At 46.8% G+C, this 22,730-nt stretch overlaps 2 protein-coding genes across 6 annotated transcripts in view; both read left to right on the plus strand.

Moving 5' to 3' along the window:
- Window positions 1-1,053, plus strand: part of LOC126530342 (angiotensin-converting enzyme-like) — a 77,714-nt gene extending 76,661 nt beyond the window's left edge. For all 5 annotated transcript variants that reach the window (XM_055070285.2, XM_055070283.2, XM_055070284.2 and 2 more), the window contains one exon: window positions 764-1,053. In XM_055070285.2, the coding sequence (XP_054926260.1) occupies window positions 764-968 (205 nt within the window). In that variant the 3' untranslated portion in view covers window positions 969-1,053. The remainder of the gene's footprint in view (window positions 1-763) is intronic.
- The window catches only part of LOC129384671 (angiotensin-converting enzyme-like), a 223,014-nt gene that overhangs the window by 96,549 nt on the left and 103,735 nt on the right, over window positions 1-22,730 (plus strand). The window lies entirely within an intron of this gene.

The raw sequence follows: 22,730 nt of genomic DNA on the forward strand, positions 1-22,730 counted from the left end.
CGCAAAAGGTTGTGTCTATACATTGCTTCAGTGTCAACTCCAGTAACGCCGACATTTACTGTCAGATGGATCTTGCCGTACTTTTATTGCGATAGCAATTATATGGATACTCCGGGTGCATTTCTACCGTCGGCGTTGCTGTGATGTTCCATATGAAGTCCAAGCACGATAACATCCTCGCCGCGCGTCGTATGCTGTATGTGCGAGGGAAAGCTTGCGACGGTGAGCCTACAATCGCGGCTCAGTCTCGCGCGCGCAAGGGAGGAAAGCGGAGAGGAAGCGCGCCGTCTTCCGCCGTGCGCCAGGAACCGGGAAGACAGGAGGAACGGGGGTGGGGAGCGGCGTTCTATATTGGCGGCTACTGCGTACGGCGTGGCCGCGCGGGCGCCCTATCTTGAAAGTGATCTGCGATGTGGACAAAGTGTGCCGAGTGCTGGTAACTTCGTATGCGCTGTGCTTTCGATGTCTAGTTCGCGTTGAACCAAGACGCAACACGAAGGTCGATTCGTTCGCTGCTGCAGCCGCTCTTCGTCACTCCTGCGTTTCGACAGCGATTGTACGCGGTCATCGAGTGAGATGCGTTCATGTTTATCTGTGCGTGAGTGACACCGTGATTGTTAATTTATTTAGTAAGCGAATTTTTACAATATGATACAGCCGATAAAACTACTATCCTTACTTCGTATCGCTGTCTAATCTGCTATCGCAATCGATGTTTCGCCTTTCGGGTGAAACTGCGACTTTTCTTTCTTCTTCTTTTCAGCGAGGTGCTTGCGCTTGGAAAGTCGAAATCATGGCCCGAGGTAATGGGCATTCTGACCAAGGGCCGGACGAAAGAAATGGACGCCACTCCATTGTTGGAATATTTCCGACCCTTGTACAGGTGGCTCCAGAAGCAGAACGAAGGAAAACCTGTGGGCTGGAGGAGTGACAACGCCACCGTCTGCCCGCACATCTCAGACAAATAATGAAGCAAAAAAAACTACGCCATGATCGAATTAAAACATTTGTTTTATCTGCATTAAAAGAGGTGTGGATGCCTCCAGAAGGCTGCTGGCTACTCCTTTTCTTTTTATTGACAGGTGTCTACCATGGATTAGAAAGTAATATATATATATATATAACTTGAGCGGTGCTACAAGATCAACAGAACAATTACTTAATTTCAACAGTTTCGGTTGGTGGAATCTTCATCAGGGTTTACAAAAAAATGGCAGTTCGGCCCTGGTAGTGAAGACACCAGACCGGGTGCCCGGTCATTCTCAGATACATCAAACCGAGAGGGACAGTTGGGACAGTGATTGACTTTCTGTCGGCGCTTTGGCAGATTTTGCCTTTGGCAACTATGCAGGGCAAGAGGAAGGCGGAGTCCCATGTATGTAGAGCAAGGAGGTCAGTGAGAGAAAAAAAAGAAGGAAAGAAAAAGAAAAAAAAAAGCACACAGGAGGAGGGAGACATAAGTCGGAGAGTGAAGGGGGGAGGGGAAGTGGCGGCAGCTAGGTTCCCGTTGACACGAGGAAAGGAGGGAGAAAACGGTCGCTGCGCAGCACCAGTGCGCGTGCTGCCGTTGTAGCGGGAGAGAGGGCAAGTTGAATCGGGCAGCGGAAGGCACAATAGAGAAGGGGCCCAGCAGGCCCCTTCTCTATTGGGCTCTTTCTCTATTGTATTGGGCTCCTTCTCTATTGCGCCCCCGCGGCCCGATTCAATTTGCGAATGACCAGCAAAATATTTTAAAAGCAATTGTTAGTGCAGATAAGCAACGATAGGATCAGGCCCTCTTCTTCTATTTACTCTATATGTCTAACATTAATAAATATTCGGAGAAAAGTAACGCAGCAGTAATTGATGACTATTGAGTAAATCATCAAAGAGCTTTCGTTGGACAGTAATTGCTGACTCTAATCATTACATTTTTAATTGAAGTAATTGAAATTGTAATCAGTTACTTTTCGCCTGTAACGTTTACAAGTATGGAATGCAAGAACGCTCGCCTTACCAGCGGTAGAAGCGCATGGCGGTACAGCCACCTTGCTATTGTACTGTGCGGCCACACCACCCATGTCGATACCACTTGTACCAAATCTATCTTCGTGATAGGCGCACATTTTTAATGTGCACAATCTCCAGGATCAGTGCAGAGAAAGATACAACATACATACCCGATGCAGAAAAGTGGGGTTAGCTCGTCAAGAAAGTATTCATCTTCAAAGTGTACAAGTGCCCCGTCGGAGAAGTGCAAAAAGGCAAAAAGAGCCTGACAGCGCGCCTGCCCTTCGAAAACACGATTTACGTGAATGAAACTTCAACTTGGAGATTTCAACTACACTGTCTCGGCGCTGACAGGGCCCTGGATCAGTGTCCTCCGGTTTAACTGTCTGTACTGTTCGAATGCCGTGAAATAAGGCTGTTTAACCAGTGCGCTTTAGTGAATAGCACGAGCTCTGCGCACTTTGAGCAGTGACGTCGCGCCTTTAGGCCGTAAGACAGAGGGAAATCAAGCAGAGCAAAGGTACGAAGGTGAACCAGACGACCGTCCAGTTTGCTACCCTACAATAGGGGTAAGGGAAGGGAGATTATAAAAAGAGATAAATAGGGAGAGCATGAACCTAGTATCGAACCGCCAGCTGAAGTTGAATTAGTTTAAGCTGTTTATAAACAGATGAAAACGTTATTGCTGCGGAATATCGATAACATTTTCACGCCTTCGAGTAAACGGAAATTGCCGGAGAACCCATCTCACGATGACTGTCGTCGGTAATGCGTTAACATTGAGACAACATACCGACACAACGAACTGCTGCCGTCGGATCGAGTTATGAGGCGCGTACCGCATCGGGGCTCGTCGTTCGCGCTTCCATAAGAGCACTCGGCGCACTCTAGCGCCGCCGGCGCGAAGCCTGGACTTGGCCTCCGAAATGCAAGGCGCACCGATGCGCGCGAACACTGAGAAACGCGTCACGTGGCAACCGACGTCCTCTTTCGGGCTTCTGGATGGATGAATGGATGGATGGAGGGTGGGATGCTATGAGCGTCCCCTTCGAAACGGGGGTAGGGATGGCGCCACCAGGCTCTTGCTATTATTTTGCCTATGTCCTACCTATATCTAAAAAAAGTAAGAAAAGAATTCCCAGCATCAAGTTTTGTTAACCACTATTGGGAACTTTGTTTCTTCTACGCCTCCGCTGTCTGCGATTGCCCTACTTTTCTGCCACCAAGCTTCCATTTGCCCGTTACTAAGAGACCCTTCCGGACTACTGGCACGGTTGAGCTTTCGGCTGCAGGAATACGACATGACCATCGTTACAAGTCAGGCCGCACACACGAAGATGCCGACACATTGTCGCGCGCGCCTGTTCAAAGAATGCAATACAGAATGTATTTCAGGCGAAGTTGTACCTCGATTTAGGCAATTGCGGCACTGCAAAGGCGTAGCTGCAATGACACAGCATTGTTACGCCACCACAATTTTATTTGCTATGGTAAACTGAAAACTCCATTCACTATAAAGATCATATAGCTTCCCACGCTATGCGTGCCGCCATCGCACCTGGTTAAGCTTTTCCTAGACGCTAGAGTTATGCTTTGTCCGCGCAACCTTGAGCGATCGGAAAGCGCGTTTCCCCCTCTTGGCCGGCGGAGAAGGGAGGCTTCGTTCCGGCCGCGAAGCTCTCCACATCTCTGTAAGGTGCCTTGTGGATGTCTCGTGCTGACGATGCCCTCTCGGTGAGCGCATATTTCCCCCCCCCCCCCCTCATCTTTTAAGAGGTTCAATACATACAAGCATTTGTCTCGCAAACCAGATTTTTTTTTTCAAGAGAATTTTCCTCGTCTCAGTAATTTCTCTCGTCGTATTCGAGTGCTGATTGCCGTGTTATAGTTTGTTAACGAAGCTTTCCCTCAAGTCTAAATATCTTAAGGCAGTTTTCCTAGCCTCTAAAGCCGCTCGAGTTCGCTCTTCTCCTCGAGCGGCCATTTTTCCTCTTTCCACGTAAGTGTGAGGCTCGGAGCAGGAGCTGTGGCGCTTGAAAGTAGCCTGGGGCCTGACGAACCAACCGACTGAGCTATCTTTCCGGGCAACATCGAAGGGTCACGAGTTCAAATCACCTGTTATGTTCCTTTTTTTTCGCCCCTTTTCCTTTTTTTTTCTTTCTTTTAATGTCTTTTCCTTTATTTTATCACTGTACGGGAACCCTCCTAAAAAAAAAAAAAGAAAGATATATATCTTCAAATATGTATGGCCTCACACTCACATGTGCAGGTCATAAATACCAGGTTCTCTAGCGCGGGTGCGGCCCGCGACTACGACAACGTAGTCCCTTAGGACTAATTAAAGTTTTTTGTCTGTCTGTCTGTCTGTCTAGCCGAGTGCCATCCATGCGGTATAACCGAGCTCAGATTGGTCCACCTTGACTGACCAAATAGGGCACCACTGTAGGTTAAATGAGGCGTTCAACTCCTGCGGGACCCGCTGTGGTTGCTCAGTGGTTATGGTGTTAGACTGCTGAGCACGAGGTCGCGGGATCGGACCCCGACCACGGCGGCCGCATTTCGATGGGGGCGAAATGCGAAAACACCCGTGTACTTAGAATTAGGTGCACGTTAAAGAACCCCAGGTGGTCGAAATTTTCGGAGTCCTACACTACGGCGTACATAATCAGAAAGTGGTTTTGTCACGTACAACCCGATAAATTAATTTTTAATTTAACTCCTACAGGGACGGTAGAGTATCCGTCTCCAGTGCAAGAGGACCGTGATTCAAATCTCGGTGCCGCGCTATTCTCCACCGGAAAATACAAAAAAAAAAAAAACGTGTGTTGAGAAAATTGCACAAACAGGCCTGGAGTGCGGCCTGATCCCGGTGACCAGAACCGGTAACGCACTCTCTCACCAGAGCGGGATTGGCCACCCTGGTGCAGTACTTGGCCATAACCTCCTATATGAATACAACAATCGAACCCCGGCCCTCAGTCCCCAGCAGCCGCGAAGCAACTGACCACGGCGGCGGTCAGATCTGTGACGCTGCAGAGGGTGCTAAGAATACCTGGCTCCGGACAGGCCGCCATTGGAATCTGAACCTGGCAACGTTTAACGTTAGAACGCTATCTAGTGAGGCGAGTCTAGCAGTGTTATTGGAGGAATTAGAGGGTAGTAAATGGGATATAATAGGGCTCAGTGAGGTTAGGAGGACAAAAGAAGCATATACAGTGCTAAAAAGCGGGCATGTACTGTGTTACCGGGGCTTAGCGGAGAGACGAGAACTAGGAGTCGGATTCCTGATTAATAAGGAAATAGCTGGTAACATACAGGAATTCTATAACATTAACGAGAGGGTGGCATGTCTTGTTGTGAAACTTAATAAGAGGTACAAAATGAAGTTTGTACAGGTCTACGCTCCTACATCTAGTCATGATGACCAGGAAATCGAAAGCTTTTATGAAGACGTAGAATCGGCGATGAGTAAAGTCAAAACAAAATACACTATACTGATGGGCGACTTCAATGCCAGGGTAGGCAAGAAGCAGGCTGGAGACAAGTCAGTGGGGGAATATGGCATAGGCTCTAGGAATAGCAGAGGAGAATTATTAGTAGAGTTTGCAGAACAGAATAATATGCGGATAATGAATACCTTCTTTGCCAAGCGGGATAGCCGTAAGTGGACGTGGAGGAGCCCGAATGGTGAGACTAGAAATGAAATCGACTTCATACTCTGCGCGAACCCTGGCATCATTCAAGATGTAGACGTGCTCGGCAAGGTACGCTGCAGTGACCACAGGATGGTAAGAACTCGAATTAGCCTAGACTTGAGGAGGGAACGAAAGAAACTGGTACACAAGAAGCCAATCAATGAGTTAGCGGTAAGAGGGAAACTAGAGGAATTCCGGATCAAACTACAGAACAGGTATTCGGCTTTAACTCAGGAAGAGGACCTTAGTGTTGAAGCAATGAACGACAACCTCATGGACATCATTAAGCAGTGCGCAATAGAAGTCGGTGGTAACGCCGTTAGACAGGAAACCAGTAAGCTATCGCAGGAGACGAAAGATCTGATCAAGAAACGCCAATGTATGAAAGCCTCTAATCCTACAGCTAGAATAGAACTGGCAGAACTTTCTAAGTTAATCAACAAGCGTAAGACAGCGGACATCAGGAACTATAATATGGATAGAATTGAACAGGCTCTCAGGAACGGAGGAAGCCTAAAAACAGTGAAGAAGAAACTAGGAATAGGCAAGAATCAGATGTGTGCGTTAAGAGACAAAGCCGGCAATATCGTTACTAATATGGATGAGATAGTTCAAGTGGCTGAAGAGTTCTATAGAGATTTATACAGTACTAGTGGCACCCACGACGATAGTGGAAGAGAGAACAGCCTAGAGGAATTCGAAATCCCACAGGTAACGCCAGAAGAAGTAAAGAAAGCCTTAGGAGCTATGCAAAGGGGGAAGGCAGCTGGGGAGGATCAGGTAACAGCAGATTTGTTGAAGGATGGTGGTCAGATTGTTCTAGAGAAACTGGCCACCCTGTATACGCAATGCCTCATAACCTCGAGCGTACCGGAATCTTGGAAGAACGCTAACATAATCCTAATCCATAAGAAAGGGGACGCCAAAGACTTGAAAAATTATAGACCGATCAGCTTACTGTCCGTTGCCTACAAAGTATTTACTAAGGTAATCGCAAATAGAATCAGGAACACCTTAGACTTCTGTCAACCAAAGGACCAGGCAGGATTCCGTAAAGGCTACTCAACAATAGACCATATTCACACTATCAATCAAGTGATAGAGAAATGTGCAGAATATAACCAACCCTTATATATAGCTTTCATTGATTACGAGAAAGCGTTTGATTCAGTCGAAACCTCAGCAGTCATGGAGGCATTACGGAATCAGGGTGTAGATGAGCCATATGTAAAAATACTGGAAGATATCTATAGCGGCTCCACAGCCACCGTAGTCCTCCACAAAGAAAGCAACAAAATCCCTATAAAGAAAGGCGTCAGACAGGGAGATACGATATCTCCAATGCTATTCACAGCATGTTTACAGGAGCTATTTAGAGGCCTGGAGTGGGATGAATTGGGGATAAAAGTTGATGGAGAATACCTTAGCAACTTGCGATTCGCTGATGATATTGCCTTGCTTAGTAACTCAGGAGACCAATTGCAATGCATGCTCACTGACCTGGAGAGGCAAAGCAGAAGGGTGGGTCTGAAAATTAATCTGCAGAAAACTAAAGTACTGTTTAACAGTCTCGGAAGAGAACAGCAGTTTACGATAGGTAGCGAAACACTGGAAGTGGTAAGGGAATACATCTACTTAGGGCAGGTAGTGACCACGGATCCGGATCATGAGACTGAAATAATCAGAAGAATAAGAATGGGTTGGGGTGCGTTTGGCAGGCATTCTCAAATCATGAACAGTAGGTTGCCACTATCCCTCAAAAGGAAAGTGTACAACAGCTGTGTGTTACCAGTACTCACATATGGGGCAGAAACCTGGAGGCTTACGAAAAGGGTTCTGCTGAAATTGAGGACGACGCAACGAGCTATGGAAAGAAGAATGATGGGTGTAACGCTAAGGGATAAGAAAAGAGCAGATTGGGTGAGGCAACAAACGCGGGTAAACGACATCTTAGTTGAAATCAAGAAAAAGAAATGGGCATGGGCCGGACATGTAATGAGGAGGGAAGATAACCGATGGTCACTAAGAGCTACGGACTGGATTCCAAGGGAAGGGAAGCGTAGCAGGGGGCGGCAGAAAGTTAGGTGGGCAGATGACATTAAGACGTTTGCAGGGACAACATGGCCACAATTAGTACATGACCGGGGAAGTTGGAGAAGTATGGGAGAGGCCTTTGCCCTGCAGTGGGCGTAACTAGGCTGATGATGATGATGATTTATATATATATATATATATATATATATATATATATATATATTCTTTATTTCAGTTTGACACTACTAATACTAACGCAATAACCAAAAACAAAAAAGTCTTGACGACAAAGTGTCTGTCATTTCGTTTTCCGTGACCCTGGACCCTTGGCCTACCCTCTGGTCACGAATCAGAATCAATGCTCCCAATTTTCTGCTCGTCTCAACACATTAATATTTTAAACTAAAGCTCATTTGGATCAAGTGGCTCATGTCCAGCAACTGCACTCATTTCCCTATGCGCCTACTTTCTAACAGCGTAGTCCAAACACACTGTGAGCACGGAAGATCGCCGCATGCTCAGATGGTTTAGAGCCGCTTATGTTTCACGAAAGAAGATATGCCCCTCAATGTAAGAGAGTGCTTGCCAAATAGAAAACCAAAACTCACGGAAAGCAGCGAACACCTCATGTGTGCTTCAACAGCTTTTGTTTTACACACACACTGAGACAAAAAGAAAGAAACCGTGCACATAAGGTTGAACCTGTGTGAGAAGCGGGCTGCCTGTGAACGGAGCAGCTAAAAGCACGATGACGCGAGACAGCGCTCACTACCGTATGTGGAGTAACTTGCTTTCATTGATTTCGCCGAGGACAGTCATAAATGAGGCACGCAGGGAGGCGCTTTTAACTACTGCGACTTGTAAACCATTATTTCTTGTTGAGTGACATAGATCGCAGTTACCGCCAGGTAATTGTAATCACACCCACATTCGGCATGGTTGGCCGCACCTCGGCGTCTGAAGTCACACCCGCACGGATGCATTTCGTGCGGGGTTTTCTCCATAGTTAATGCACATAGCGATGGACGCTGCGCCTTGTACGAGTGATCCTTCACAAGAGTGCAGACGGAAGAATCCCGAGGCTATGCGAAGAAGATTGTAGCACGTCTCATGATTCCTCGCAAAACGGGAACGCGCAATAGGGGCAAAACAGGGGAAAGTTATTGATCACGCATTATACTGTGGCATGAATCACATTGTTCGCGTAGGCTTCGAAGCGAATGGCGAACACACAGCGCGATAGGAGCGAGGTCGCTATAGCAATAGCGGACGGGTCAGCACAGCCGACAGATGTGCCCATTGAAGATTATGCCGCCGTCCCTTTCTCTCCTAGAGTTTAATTCTGAAACGTCTAACACGCGGAAAGTGATGCAGAAATGATGCACGCGGAATAAGATGGCTACAAGTTGATAACCGTGCACATAAGGTTGAACCTGTGTGAGAAGCAGGCCGTCTGTGACCGGAGCAACTAAAAGCATGATGACGCCTGATGATGTGTTCAAACTGCTTTGCATTTACAAAACCGCTGTAGCAACGAAAAATAGTCTTATGCTAACAATGTTCCAGCTAGTACGTCATGAACCTACATGTGTTGTACGTCACACTATATCATGGACCCTACCTTTAAGTGACACCAAATACAGTACACAATCTTTATCGTACAATCTGCCGAAGTATTTAGATATTCTTGAAGATAATAGTTTTTCTGTTAGGTTGTTTTCTACACGAACGTTCATGGAATTGATAAATCTTTTGGGGCCTTCGACCGAATAGCTCACCTGTGTAACTGTTTGACAATGCATTGTAAGGGACTTGAATGAATTCTATTTATCTGTAGTTTTGTCTACGTTGGCGTTAGAATTGTGTAGTGGGAAGTGGCGTGAAATTGTGTAATTGCGTTAATTGTGTAAAATCACAATTATGTATTAGATTACGCATAAAATTATAATTATGCAATAGATTGCGGGTATTGAGAATGTTTTTCACTGATATGTCTGTTGCGTATACTTTGCCAACTATCGCATTGCCTTTGTTTTTCACCACACTGCTGCTCTGTGGGGCGTAGGGAGTCCTCAAGCTGCATTTGGCAGCTTTTTCCTTTCCTACCTCTCTCATTCTGTACTTTGTTTTGAGAGAAATAAGTCTGTTTAAAGAATAACAGGGCAAGGTGTTAAGAGAAAAAATGCAGAAGCTTCAACAGATTCAACCTCCTTTGAACAGCGGCAGCATGTCATCCTCAGGATCCCCAGTCAACGGAACGTAACAAAGTCATTTTAGACAGCTTTCGATAACCTCAATGCGTAAACAATAAAAGAAACGTACGCAAACGTAAACATGTCCCTTAATTAACATATGAGATTCCAATTAAAATAAAGGTGCCTTCATTGCGAAACCTGCCGCCAGAAACTCTCACCAAAAAACGCGCTGTGAATAATTAAGCACCAGAGGTGTTAAAATGGCAGGGACTACTTACGTGAGCAAAAGGACGTGGAAGGCAGAGGCCCTATGACGTAAAACTATTCCAATATGTTTTTATCCCAATCTCCTGACGTCAAATTTGTGTAACCGCCGACGCAAGCATCGGGCAGTCACCCACAGGGTTGTCTGAACAGACCAATCAAGCGCTCTCCTCGTTCATAGGAGGTCACTTTTGTTTGCTCGAAAAACGAATAACATTGCCTACACTGAGCGGCTCGTCTTATCTAATTGGCTCACAAGAGGCGAGGAGCACGCTCAAAGGGAGAGGGATTCACTGGAGCCGAGCCAGTGCACTGAAAATCGATAACCGTTGAAGAGGGTGGTGCCGGCATCTGCGATTGGTCCGCTTTCCCTTACTTAGCTTGCAGTGGCTCGTCGACAATCGCGGCGGCATGCAACGGAAGCTTAAAATGACGCTAAAGCGGATCCTCAGCAAAGCAAAGTTGGCAGAACGAGGTCGTAAACGTGCCGAAAGTGCTCGAAAAAGTTACACGGCCACGCAAATACTTTTATTACACGCAAATAAATCCATGCTTTCCTGCAGGTGCGAATAGCCAGCGCCTGAGCGATCGGCGGCAGCCATCTCTTATTCCTTTCGGAGCGGGGCAGCCTGCGTCTATTCAGAAGAAAATTCCGTTTTGTTCGGCATATTAATGCATCTTTAACGCGTACACGTCACTTTGACGTAGTGAGTTCTTGCGGTTTTATGACGTCGCGTGAGAGCCAGGTGAAGTGGGTGCCGCCCGAAAACTTTTGACCAATAGCCGAGGGCTAATAGCGCAAAGGCGTCGAATCAGAAATAACTATGTTTCTTTTCGTTCGGTCAAATCATGCATAATCAGTGTGTTCACTTTGTATCAGATGGGAGCTATCGCGGTTTCGTGACGTCGCGTGACAGACAGGGGACGCGGGGGTGGTCCAAAAATGTTTTGCACCAATCACGGAGGGCTGATTGCAGAATTGGAATAGAAAAGTTTGGAATAGCTTTACGTTATAGCGCCCCTAGATAGTGTACAGGTACCTAAGAAAATTCAGAATACTGGCGCTTCCACAATTCTAGCTCCACCTTACAAAATTAAGTTGTAATAACTTAGGGTAAAACTATTTTTTGCCTCATTCTTGGCCCTTTCCCGTACGTAGGTATACTGTCTTACCTCGCTTGAAGGAAAGGAAAGTCAAGGGCACCTAGGTATCCCTACGTGGATGAGTGCGAAAGCATTGCGGCGTCTTCCCAAAAGGCACCGGGTAGCCGTCGTAAGGCGTCAGCGGCGCAACAATCACGTGCTGGCGAACAGCGTCGCGAACAGCAGAAGACAGAGGCATGTGAAGCAGACGGCGGGGCGAATGCGTTCATGGTGCTTCCAGTGATTTCGCATTGCGGGTTTGAAGGCCTCACGTACCAGAAAATGCATTTTCGTGTCTACTTTTGAGAAAGCTCGCCACTTGTATCAAGCAGGCCACATTGATGGCAGAACATTAGTGCAAATTGCGATGCAAGTGCACCTCGCCAACAAAGCTCAGCGCGGTAAGCTGAGGTGGAGCACCAGCATTTATATTCCAGATGTTTTTTTTTTTTTTTTCGTTGTGCACGGTAACTTTGTCGCGTGCTTAATCATCTAAATAGGGGAAGAGCAGAAAATAAATTAACGCAGAAAATCCTCCGGGAGTTGTCTAAGTACTCGTAAGCGTCGTGCCACTTGCTCATCTCCATGCAGCCCGCTATCATTATCAATGTTACGGAGCTTCATCCGACCATTGTAAAACTTATCAACCCTTATGAGTCGTTGTCGACCTTATGGGACTAGATCTTTATCAGCCCTTATTGGTCGGTATCAAACTTAATTGTTTATTTTTCTTTTTTTTTTGCGTTTTCCTCTCTGTCATCTTTCTAACCCCTATCCCCCATCCCCAGTGTAGGGTAGCAAACCGGAGACTCATATCTGGTTAACCTCCCTGCCTTTCCTCTTCATTCTCTCTCTCTCTCTCTAATGCGATCGGTCCGATCCTTATTAACCCTAACCTCTCCTTATCAATCCTATCGGACGTAATCCGACCCTTATCATCCTTATCGGACATTATCTGACCTTTATTAACCGTTAGCAGTGCTTAGTTACCTTATCTGAATTGATGCAACCACTTATGCCTACCTCACCTCCCCTTTTATGTCTCCCCATGTATGTCTCCCTTATCGCTTCTTAGCACCTTATCCATCCGCGCAGCACTGCTGTCAACCGTAGTGAGACCCATATGACCCCTCATTACTCTTTATCAAGTCATCGACTGCTCGTCTGTCTGTGTTACGCGACGTGAAGCGCATAAGCTCTCACAGATCGGTGACATTTTGGTCGGTGAAGGAACGCCCCAAGGGAAGGCGGATGTCGCGACCACCGAAACGCAACGGAGATGTGGCGTGTACGTTTGGTAGGAAATTTTCTCAATGTGAGAATTTTCATGATGTCTGCAACGCGTCACGTCGGCTCTAAATTTGGTTCTGGAGAGGGCTTTTATTTCACCATAACAAAATTTTTAAACAAAGCCTTCATAGAAACATTATCTTATACATTATTCACTTTACAGTGATCTTTACAGTACTAGAAAATCTAAAAAAAAAAATGTACGAAAATTTTTCATCAAGATATTGTCATATTGAAAAAGAATGTTCGAAAGTTTCTAATCAAGATACTGTCATACGAGTAAATATTCCGTTTCAAATATTTTTGCTGTACTAAAACAACAAGTGTTATTTTTTTTTTCTATTTCACAGCTTATTAGTTCGTTTTTGCTGACACCTATAAACCCGTGAATCTGGCGCAAGATTTGGCAAGACTATGCAATCCAGCTATTATGTCGTGCGGAATGGCGTTGCTCACTTGAGCGCGGCAGTTTCATCCGAGTTTTTTTTTATTTACTTACGTGTTTGTTGAAAGTGTGGCGTGCGCTTCGCTTCAAATATTGCGTGATCTAGCGCATGGCATTCATTGGCGTAAGGTGATCCTGGGTACGTGCCTGAGGGCGTTTGAATTGCTGAACGCTGTACGTGCTGTTGCATAGATAGGGCGCGTATCCAGTCTTTCCGCCGTTCCATCGGGTGACACCGCAATGAAAAATTATTAAAGTGAATGACCTAAGCAACTATACAGTCATGCTTCAGTAATTGTTCGTGCGTCCTGTTCAGAACAGCCCGATGACGTGCAAGTTTTGCCTGCAAGTTGCGACAGCAGCGGCAACCTTGTCTCGGAACGCCACCGTTACGCTCTAGCCTCGTCGCCACTGTGACTAAACGGGCTCGGCGGACCAACTATTGTTACTGAGCCCGCGGGAACGTCTACTGAGACCCCACGCGCCGACCAAGACGCAAAACAATGGGCAGCCGGCGGGCGCGCTGCGGGGGTCAGCTCGGGGAATAAAAGGCCCCTACGGTGCCTGGTCGTCTCCTCTACGGTGCCTCGTCAACTCGCCTACGGTGCCTGGTCGGCCGTTTCCGTCACCTGGGTATCGGGGGAGGACTGAGTTGTGCGTCTGCTCAGGACACTCTCTCTCAAGCAGTCATGTTAGACTGATATACTTTCTCAAGCAATCATGTTAGACTGATGTACTTTCTCTCGCAGTTATGCTAGACTGATGTAGATACTGTAAATAAACCCATATTCCTCGTTCTCGACGAGAAGCAGTCCTTCCCTTCATCAACGTCCTCAGCGTGGACGACGGCATGGGCCAGCTAACTTCTAATTCATGCCCGACTCCAATCTTGACAACGGGTTACGAGCGATGGGATTGAGCCCCCAATCCTGACAGTCCAAAAAACTCAACATGTTTGATCAGATGTGGTGTCACGTGGTAATTCGGCAACGCAAAACAGAAAAAAAAAAACGACGGAACATATTCAATCAACATAGACGGCGGCAGTTGCCTGCTGAGCCCGGCCCGGCCGTCACATGCCATTAGATTCGTGGCGCCGCCGCATGAAGGCGCCACCTGTCCAAGCTCATCCCGCGCCCGTTGCCTACGATGACTCGTTTTACAAAAGGCAATGGGATTGTTTTCACGTTTTCGTGTATTATTTCACATGTCCCGGCCTCGTTCGCGTACATGCGTGGAAGTACAAAGGGGCCAGGCGCACCAACTGGCTGAGAAGCAGAAGTCGAAGGTTCGTCCATCGGAGCGCGCGACAGAACTCGCCGAAACCACCGCACCGACTGGCAGTCCGCCAATGCCGACAGCGCCTTGGAAAGGAAGGGGTTGTATGGGAACACTGGCATGAAGAGCGGCGTAGGAACCAGCTGTGGAAGAAGACGACGAGCGCGCGAGCAGTGGCACCACGTGACTTTTTGTGCCATCTCGGGCGTAACCGCCGGTTCTTCCGGTTCATGAGCCGTGTAGTGCTTTCGCGTTAATAAAGTGTGACCAATGTGGAAATCGAACATTTAGAACCGAGAACAGAAGCCGGGTGAACATACAATTAGGCCACGGTCGCTTTTCTTTTTATAATAATACGAAGCATTCTTCGTATCATTCTGGACACGTTGAGGTAGGTTGGTAGGTTCGTGTCTGGCTTTAAGAGAAAGAAAATAGTGTGTTAACTATAGTTGAATGGAAGTTGTGCCGTGGAGCACAGAACCGCGGTGCTCTAACAGCTAACCCACGATCGCTTTTGTTTATTGTCAGTCACAGTGAAACGAGTGTTAACCCTTTAATGACGAGGCATATAAATACCCAGAAGAAATGTTTATTTTGTATCTAAATACGCAAAAGACATCTAAATAAGTACATTACATTATAGGGTTTTACGTGCCAAAACCACTTTCTGATTATGAGGCGCGCCGTAGTGGGGGTCGCCGTAAATTCCGACCACCTGGGGTTCTTTAACGTGCACCTAAATCTAAGTACACGGGTGTTTTCGCATTTCTCCCCCATCGAAATGCGGCCGCCGTGGCCGGGATTCGATCCCGCGACCTCGTGCTTAGCAGCCCAACACCATAGCCACTAAGCAACCACGGCGGGTCATCAAGAATACGCATAATCAACAAAAAGAAATAAATATTTTGAGGAAATTTTTTTAGCAATAGAAGCAAAACCCCAGGTAGGAAACAGGAAGTGGGCTTCACCTCGTGCCACTTAAGGCTTTGTTTTTAATTTTTATAGACAGCTCTCATCATATGTGAATCATAGGTGCACATTTCATTTGCTTTACATCACGTGTGCGACACCACGGCATTTGGATATGTTGCACTGGCCTGTTTCCTCTGACCTTGCATTTCACAAGACATCAGTCACGTGCCAAACGTGTCCAGCGTTGCTGCTCTAAAGCAACAAATGACGCTTGATGCCTGTCATTCAGTTTTGACTGAAGACACTTAGCCAGAAGCTTCGTACTCAATACTAAAACTCGGCAAGAAAAAAAATTCTTTTTTTGGTGCGTTGCCTGTAGGTAACACTCGTGAACAAAGGGTTAACCAAAAAGACAAAACGAAATCGTATAACAAATGTCAAATCATTTTGCAGCTTCAACCGTTAGTCCAGCTGGGCTGGCAGTGTCGTTTAAAATTCTCTTAGCGTTGTCAAAGGCTGTAACCTCGACAGCCACTGAGAAACACACCCTTGCAGTCTTTGCATTCCTGCAGAAAGTGTCGTGCACTCGCAGAACGACAGCCGGTCGTGTCGCACACCCTGGTCACAGAAACACCGCCATGCGGGCGCCCTATGCACAGTGCACGCCACTCAGTCAGCATTATCAAGTCGTGCGGTACTTAATCGTCGCAGCGAACGTCCAGAAATCTTATGCCACAAAATCAAGTGGGAAGTCCTTCTTTAACGTTCCCAGCAGCACGCATTGCACTCTGTTTGCAAATGCAGCTAGCTCTCTCAAAAACTCGGCCCATGCGCCCCATGCCGCTTTCTCGTCTTCTTTCCTCGTGACAGTTCGCGCTTGGAGGCGCCGCGTCAGACGGCACCATCTCCGTGACCGGCCGACTATTCCGAGCGCATTGCTCGCAGCACCGTACGCCACCAAGAGGCAGTGCGACGTTCTTCCACCGTAATTATCGCCCTATAATATTTTACCATGGCTTAGCCGGAGTACAAATGATATCGTTGTTTTAGCATACACAATTCAGATAACATATCCATAGGTACATAAGAATGTATAACACGTATAGAGTTGTACTCGTGGCAACAGGGTTCGAAAATACCAACAATTCGTCATCAGTTATTCGCCCCTTCCGATGGTATGAAAGATCAGCGTAACTTTTCCTGTTTGTTGCTGAGTTCATTGCGAACAAAAAGAGCTAGCGGCTGACCCTGCAGCGCACACTAACCACAATGCAAACACCCGCGCTTTGGTTAATTGCGTTCTCTTCTTCCCGTGCGAAGTAAAAACAAATGCCTACGTTCATCAATTCCCCCAAACATTTGCCGCCAGGAAGGAAAGCAAAAAAGAAAAAAAAAGCATTAACTGTAGGCCGCTTGAACGGGCGATTTTAATCGTCTTCTAAAACCCGCCTTTTAGGAAGATTTTCCACCGTCATTGAATTCTTCTGTATGTTGATTTCTTCAATAGCTATTTTTGACGTCAAGGCGAAATATACATGAAGAAAAATGATATCTCTTGCGCTAGTTAGTACGCTGCACACTGGTGTGAACTGGAGCCACACTATAGTCGGATACAACTTTAGAAAAAAGGGGAGGCTCCGCTCAGATGACCGAAGCGCGACAGCGGATTGCCTCCACGACTAAAATAATCCCACTCATTAAATCGTGCTTCTGAAACGCGCAGTGCTGTTTATAAATAAAGACTTTTGCATTTTGATGACTGGTTTAGTAGAGCTCTCATGTGCCACAGCACATGCCGGATCGCGAGAGGAAAATAACCCCGTGCCTTCCACAACGCTGCCCGTCGTCTGCTCCTTAGCTTCATTGCGCAACTGACAAAAGTAGAAAGAGCAGCCCTGCATGGCTTTTCCGCTTGTTTACATGTACACGGCACATTGAATACTCCTTTCCGGAGCTTAAAATGAATCAATTGCTATTGAAGAAGTACTTATATAAAACAATGTATTTATCGCAACCATTACAAACGTGGGGCATGAATACTCGAGGCAGGAAAGGTACGAAAATGCTCCATTAATCGTTTTAAATAAATACTCTTGGTGTTAAATAGCATAAAATTTATATTTTTTGTTTTGTTTTCACAAATTTTTTCCTTCTCACTTTTTTTTGCAAGCCTGCAATCTCGCCAGTTCGCGCAAGGCATTCCGTGTGCGTTTTCAGACGTGGAACCCAACGAGATGACATCGGAATGCCATCCTTTGTTGCCGAACGAGCCTTGTGTCACCTCGATGTTCACACCACCAAGGAACCTCGACAAGAACAAGAGTGGCCACATCCTGAACAGGGATTCACGCAACGTGGCCCTCCAGTGCTACACGTATTGGCGTAACAGGGAGCCTGAACACAGACAGCGTGGAGGCCACGACCAAATTTGTCGCCGAGATGCTCGGTGTCAGCGAAAACACAGTGTTCAAGGTGAGGAGGGAGGTCAAAGCGCCGCATATTTCGGGTGGCAAATTGTCCACGCCCTCGTGAAAGTGCCCACGAAATGCGCAGAAAGGAAGACACAGCACGTAGTATGACAGCTTCACGTTGTGCGCGCTGAGGTCATGTGTGCACGATTTCTTTCGCCGCAACGAGATACCGACGGTCGAGACGATAACTATCGAGTTCTCGAAGCGTATGGATCTCCCATCACTAAAGCGGTGCACTGTGCGTCGCCTGCTTGTCGAGATCGGATTCAAGCACGAGAAGAGGAGCCACAATTCGCTGCTTATCGACCGAGATGACATCACTGAATGGCGGAGTCGCTACCTTCGTGATGTGGAGCGTTACCGCGCGGAAGGCAGAAAGATCTTTTTCCTGGACGAGACATGGGTGACGGCTAGACACACTCGGTCGATCGTGTGGACAGACACCGTGGTGCATAACGCGGACGCCTATACGCTCGAGCAAATGGTTTGTCGGCGGGTCTGAAACAACCTTCTGCAAAAGGCCAGCGCCTGATTGTGACGCACATCGGAAGCGAGGATGGCTTCGTCGACGGCTGCTTAGATATATCCTGAGGCCAAAAAACAGGCGACTACTACGATGAAATGGACGGCAATCGCTTCGAGGGATGGTTTAATGATGTTCCGCAGAAGTTGCCTACTGGTAGCGTCATTGTTTTGGACGATGCACATTACCATTCCCGGCGAGAAGAGAAATTGCCGACGACAGCTTGGAAGAAGGAAAAAATACAGGAGTGGCTCAAAAGCAAGAACATCACCTACAGCGAAAGGCTGGTTAAAAAGCAGCTGCTTGAGTTGGTAGCATCTGTAAAGCCACGCTTTCTGAGCTACATCGTAGACAATGCAGCTGAAAGGGCCGGTTGCATTGTACACAGGCTCCCACCATACCACTGCGAATTTAATCCTATCGAGCTCGTGTGGACAAAGGTGGAAAATGGCATCGCTGCGGACAACAGAGACTTCAAGCTGTCCACGGTCGAAGAAGTATTGAGGAAAAAAATCAAGCACGTAACGGCGGAAGACTGGAGCAAGAATATTCACCACGTGATGGACATGGAGGCAAAGGTCAGACTTGATACGTCTGGAAGTGACCACATCCAACCCATCATCATCCAACTGGGTGAAGACGACAGTGAAGAAAGCGACTCCGACAGCGAGTTGGCCGGCATTGAGCCACTCGTTGAAGCATAACAGCTTCTTATTAACGAAAGAGCAGCCCTTATTATTGCTACCAAAATTTTGCCGGTGGGTTCGCAACAGCCAAGCATTCTCCCGTGACCTCTCAAATAAATAAGCAGTTGATTTGGTGACATATTCCTCTTAATGGAAGCTCAATTCTGAAAAAGTAACGTCCTGCACAGATCATGCTTAATTTAAGTATTGGTATGGAAACGTGCTGAAATGCTGGCAAATCTGAATGCAAATACAGTTATTAACCCTGAATAACTATGTGGGGCCTAAAATGCTCATTCGGACAGCCACTGTCCAGCTTCACACCAAAAAGCTGTAGTCAACGTGAAATTGACAGCCACTCTTAGAAGCCTGCATGCCAAAGCACATTCATGTGGTTGCATTGTTTATTTTGGTTATCTGGCTCACGCAAATAATGTGAATAAGAGAACAGCTATAAAACATCATTGGCTTAGTGAGGCCCAAAGTGCTCACTAGAGCAGCCATTTTCGAGTGGACGGGCCCTATGGTGAAGTAGCAACAGCCGAGGCGAAATTGACCGCCAATCTTGGCAGCCTGCGTGTCGAAAGGAAAATAATAGCAGTCGTGCCGGAGCCATCGTCAAGTTTACATGCCCCTAAAGGCCAATACATGCAGCCAAGCAATAAGAAAAACACACCGTCGGCTCAGTTTACTCCACTGCACAGTCATTTAATTTCACCAAGCCACCTGAACAAATAAGAGCAATGCAGAGCAAAATGCCCCGGTTAGGCGGCCTGCTTACAGGTAGTTGTGCTGCCCCTACTGCTTCTTCCGGCGTGTTGAGATGAACAATGCCAATGTCAGAAGGCCCAAAATACTCTATTGGGCAGCCACCTACGAGCATGACGGGCCCTGTGATGAAATAACAGTCGTCGGGGCACGCTTGAGAGGCACCTTTAGCATCTGCACTTCAAAGCGCAGCCATGTCGTAGCCATTGTAGGTGAAGCAGCGGTAGTCAACGGGAAATTGACTGCCACTTTTAGCAGTTTGCATGCAAGAGCACATTGATGTGGTGGCATTGTTTATTTTGGTCATCTGGCCCAGGCCAGTAATGCGAATAAGAGAAGAATTATCAAACATCATTAGCTTAGTGAGGCCCAGAAAGCTCATTTGGGTAGCTCTTAATAGCGCTAGACGAGGGCACGCTTGAAAGGCACCGTTCGCAGTCTGCACATCAAATCACAGTCATGCCGCAGCCATTGTTGTATTTGTTTATCTGACCGGGCAAGTAACACCAATGTAAGCACAATTATTCACCCTGAATAGCTCTGCTAGCATTGTTTGTACTAAAAAATTCTGAGTAAATTTCAATGTGTTTTCTTGAGGCAATTATTTAATTCACAAGCCATCGGCATAGCGATCGACGGCTAGGTTCAGACAATGACATTGGTGAAGTAATGTATGGTGAAAGTTGCAAAAGCTCTCAATGCACTGCTTTGCTGGGATTCATTCTCTGAAAAATGTCTTTGTAACGACGAAAGCGTCAGACAGGAAATGACACCCCACTGCACGATGTTATTCGTGTTGAAAATTTTTACCGTCATATGTGATGGGCACAGAAACTGTCTGCTTACTAAGACTGAATGCATGAAAAATGCAACAGTATAGCAATGTGTTGTTTCACAATATGCAGCCTTCCGTGTGCACATCTGGCGCGCTGCCACATGCACTGATGCATAAACATGAACAGAGGTAAGAGGGAAAGTTACTGCGCAACCTACATGACGTTTTTAAGAAAATGCATCTGTAAACCTTTCTGTTTTCAAAAGGGATTAAAATTTGTTTTGAGCAAGTTGCTTAATCACATTGTAGCAACACGACAAGAAGCAAGGACAGAAAACACAGCGAGTAGGCAGATTGAGAAGACGAGGTAGACCAGTGAGAAAGGTTTTAATGAGATGGAGGAGGCCAGCCCTGCAGTGTACAGGAGTTAGTGCTTTGAATGAGATTGGTTAATGAAAATGTGCAAAAAGACTTTGCGGAAAGAAAACTAACAAAAACAAATGCTTATATGAAATAAAAGGACAGAAATAAGAGTAAGCGCAAACACACATGGAAGCAGGCACGCATTCACACACAAACGCGAAAACTAAGAAATTCTCGAATGTAAAGAAATGTGGGAAATAAAAGAAAATCGACAAACGCAAGAAAACATACACACATTTACAAACAGACGCGGGTAGATGTATTATAGGAGCGGGTTCACAAGCTGCTGTGCCTACCTTCTCGTATGTTTCTTTTTTAAACCATTCTCTTAATACTGTTTTGGGAATTCTTAATTGCAACATATCACGAGAATCGAAAAGCAGCGCGAAGCTATGTTGTGGGAAACCATATCCAGCGCTGGCAACACAACTTATTCGTGGCTGTGCCACAGCACGCATTCTACAGCTTGTGCGCGCGGTGAGCACTGGTGGAAAGCAATCAATCGATGGTGCTACACAACGCTCGAACACCGCCGTTAGACGCTCGGCTATCTCAGTGCTGACAACGATCGTTCACGCTAAGTCGACGGCGACAAATCTTTGCGTTGGAGACATCTTTCGCAAATATTTTCTCTTGGGACGCTCGTAGGTTTGTTTCATGCGCGCACGCTTTTCTCATTTCTCCTGAGAATGGTTTTGCTCAGACACTTCACCCCGTCCGACAAGAAACGCAGCGACACAGTACACGAACACTCCCGCCGCTGACAGTAGGCACCAGACTTTGGCAAACTTTTCTAGTCGTAACTTCACTTGGAGCGAAATAAAAAAAAAACATGGAACAAACACGCAGGATGTGTGTTTGCAGCGGTCGCCGTGGGATCCTGTTTTCAGGCAACGCATAGCGCAGCGTCAGCGATGCTCGCTGCAATGTTTCTTCGCCGGATCATGGCTTAGAATAAACGCACGCGGCACAAATGCGGCATCGTAAGCTCGCAGTAATATTTCCGGCATGATAGACAATCACAAACAGATTGGGAATTCACTGTGACGAGGGGTTGACGCGCACAGCTGACGTGACTTGGCCCATTTCGAAGCCTGGGCAGCCATCTCCGACGGCGGGGTTACCGGCCCTCTGGCTCATCCGCCGCGAAGGAGTAAACGCCCCCTTTTTTCTAAAGTTGTATCCGAATATAGGTGAGCGGTCAAGGAAGTGGCAACTACAAGTCGCGTACACAAATGTAAAAAAAAAAAGAAACGTGACTTTGAGACACGGAATTGATCAACGTTCGGTGACGCACCCTTGCTAACAACGCGTGAGCTGCACAGGCGAAACAATTGCCGGCCAAGCATGTCACGTTTACCACACCAGTGACAACACCACCACCACGGAAGGGGATAAAATGCATGAAGAAAGGTAAAAACAAAAAAACAAAATCTTGGAGGGAGCATGGTGGCACTCAGCTAGCCTCGGCAAGCCAACCTCTGACGCCGCCCATCTCGCTCGGTACCCATCCGCGCGGTGGCTCACGGGAAGTAATAGTACCACAGGGTAGCCGGTCCTATCACATCCGTCGTTCTGCAACGCTTTGCACTATAATTTCCAACAGATATTGGCAGTTGCTTTAGATTTGAATCACGATGCTTCGGCAGCAAATTATTGTTTACAAATGGGCGCTGTTTTCGAGATCCGTGCTCGGTTTCTTGGCCCATTATGCTTTACAAGATTGGCTGTATTAGGTGAACGGGGCCTCCGAGATTCTAGGGCGCCGGCGACCTAGAGAGGCAACTCTGACGCTGCGATCCTTCATCTGCCATGGGAATGATAGTGTGCACATGGATT

Source organism: Dermacentor andersoni, chromosome 5 (genome assembly GCF_023375885.2).
Source record: "Dermacentor andersoni chromosome 5, qqDerAnde1_hic_scaffold, whole genome shotgun sequence".
In the NCBI taxonomy this organism is placed as follows: Eukaryota; Metazoa; Arthropoda; class Arachnida; order Ixodida; family Ixodidae; genus Dermacentor; species Dermacentor andersoni.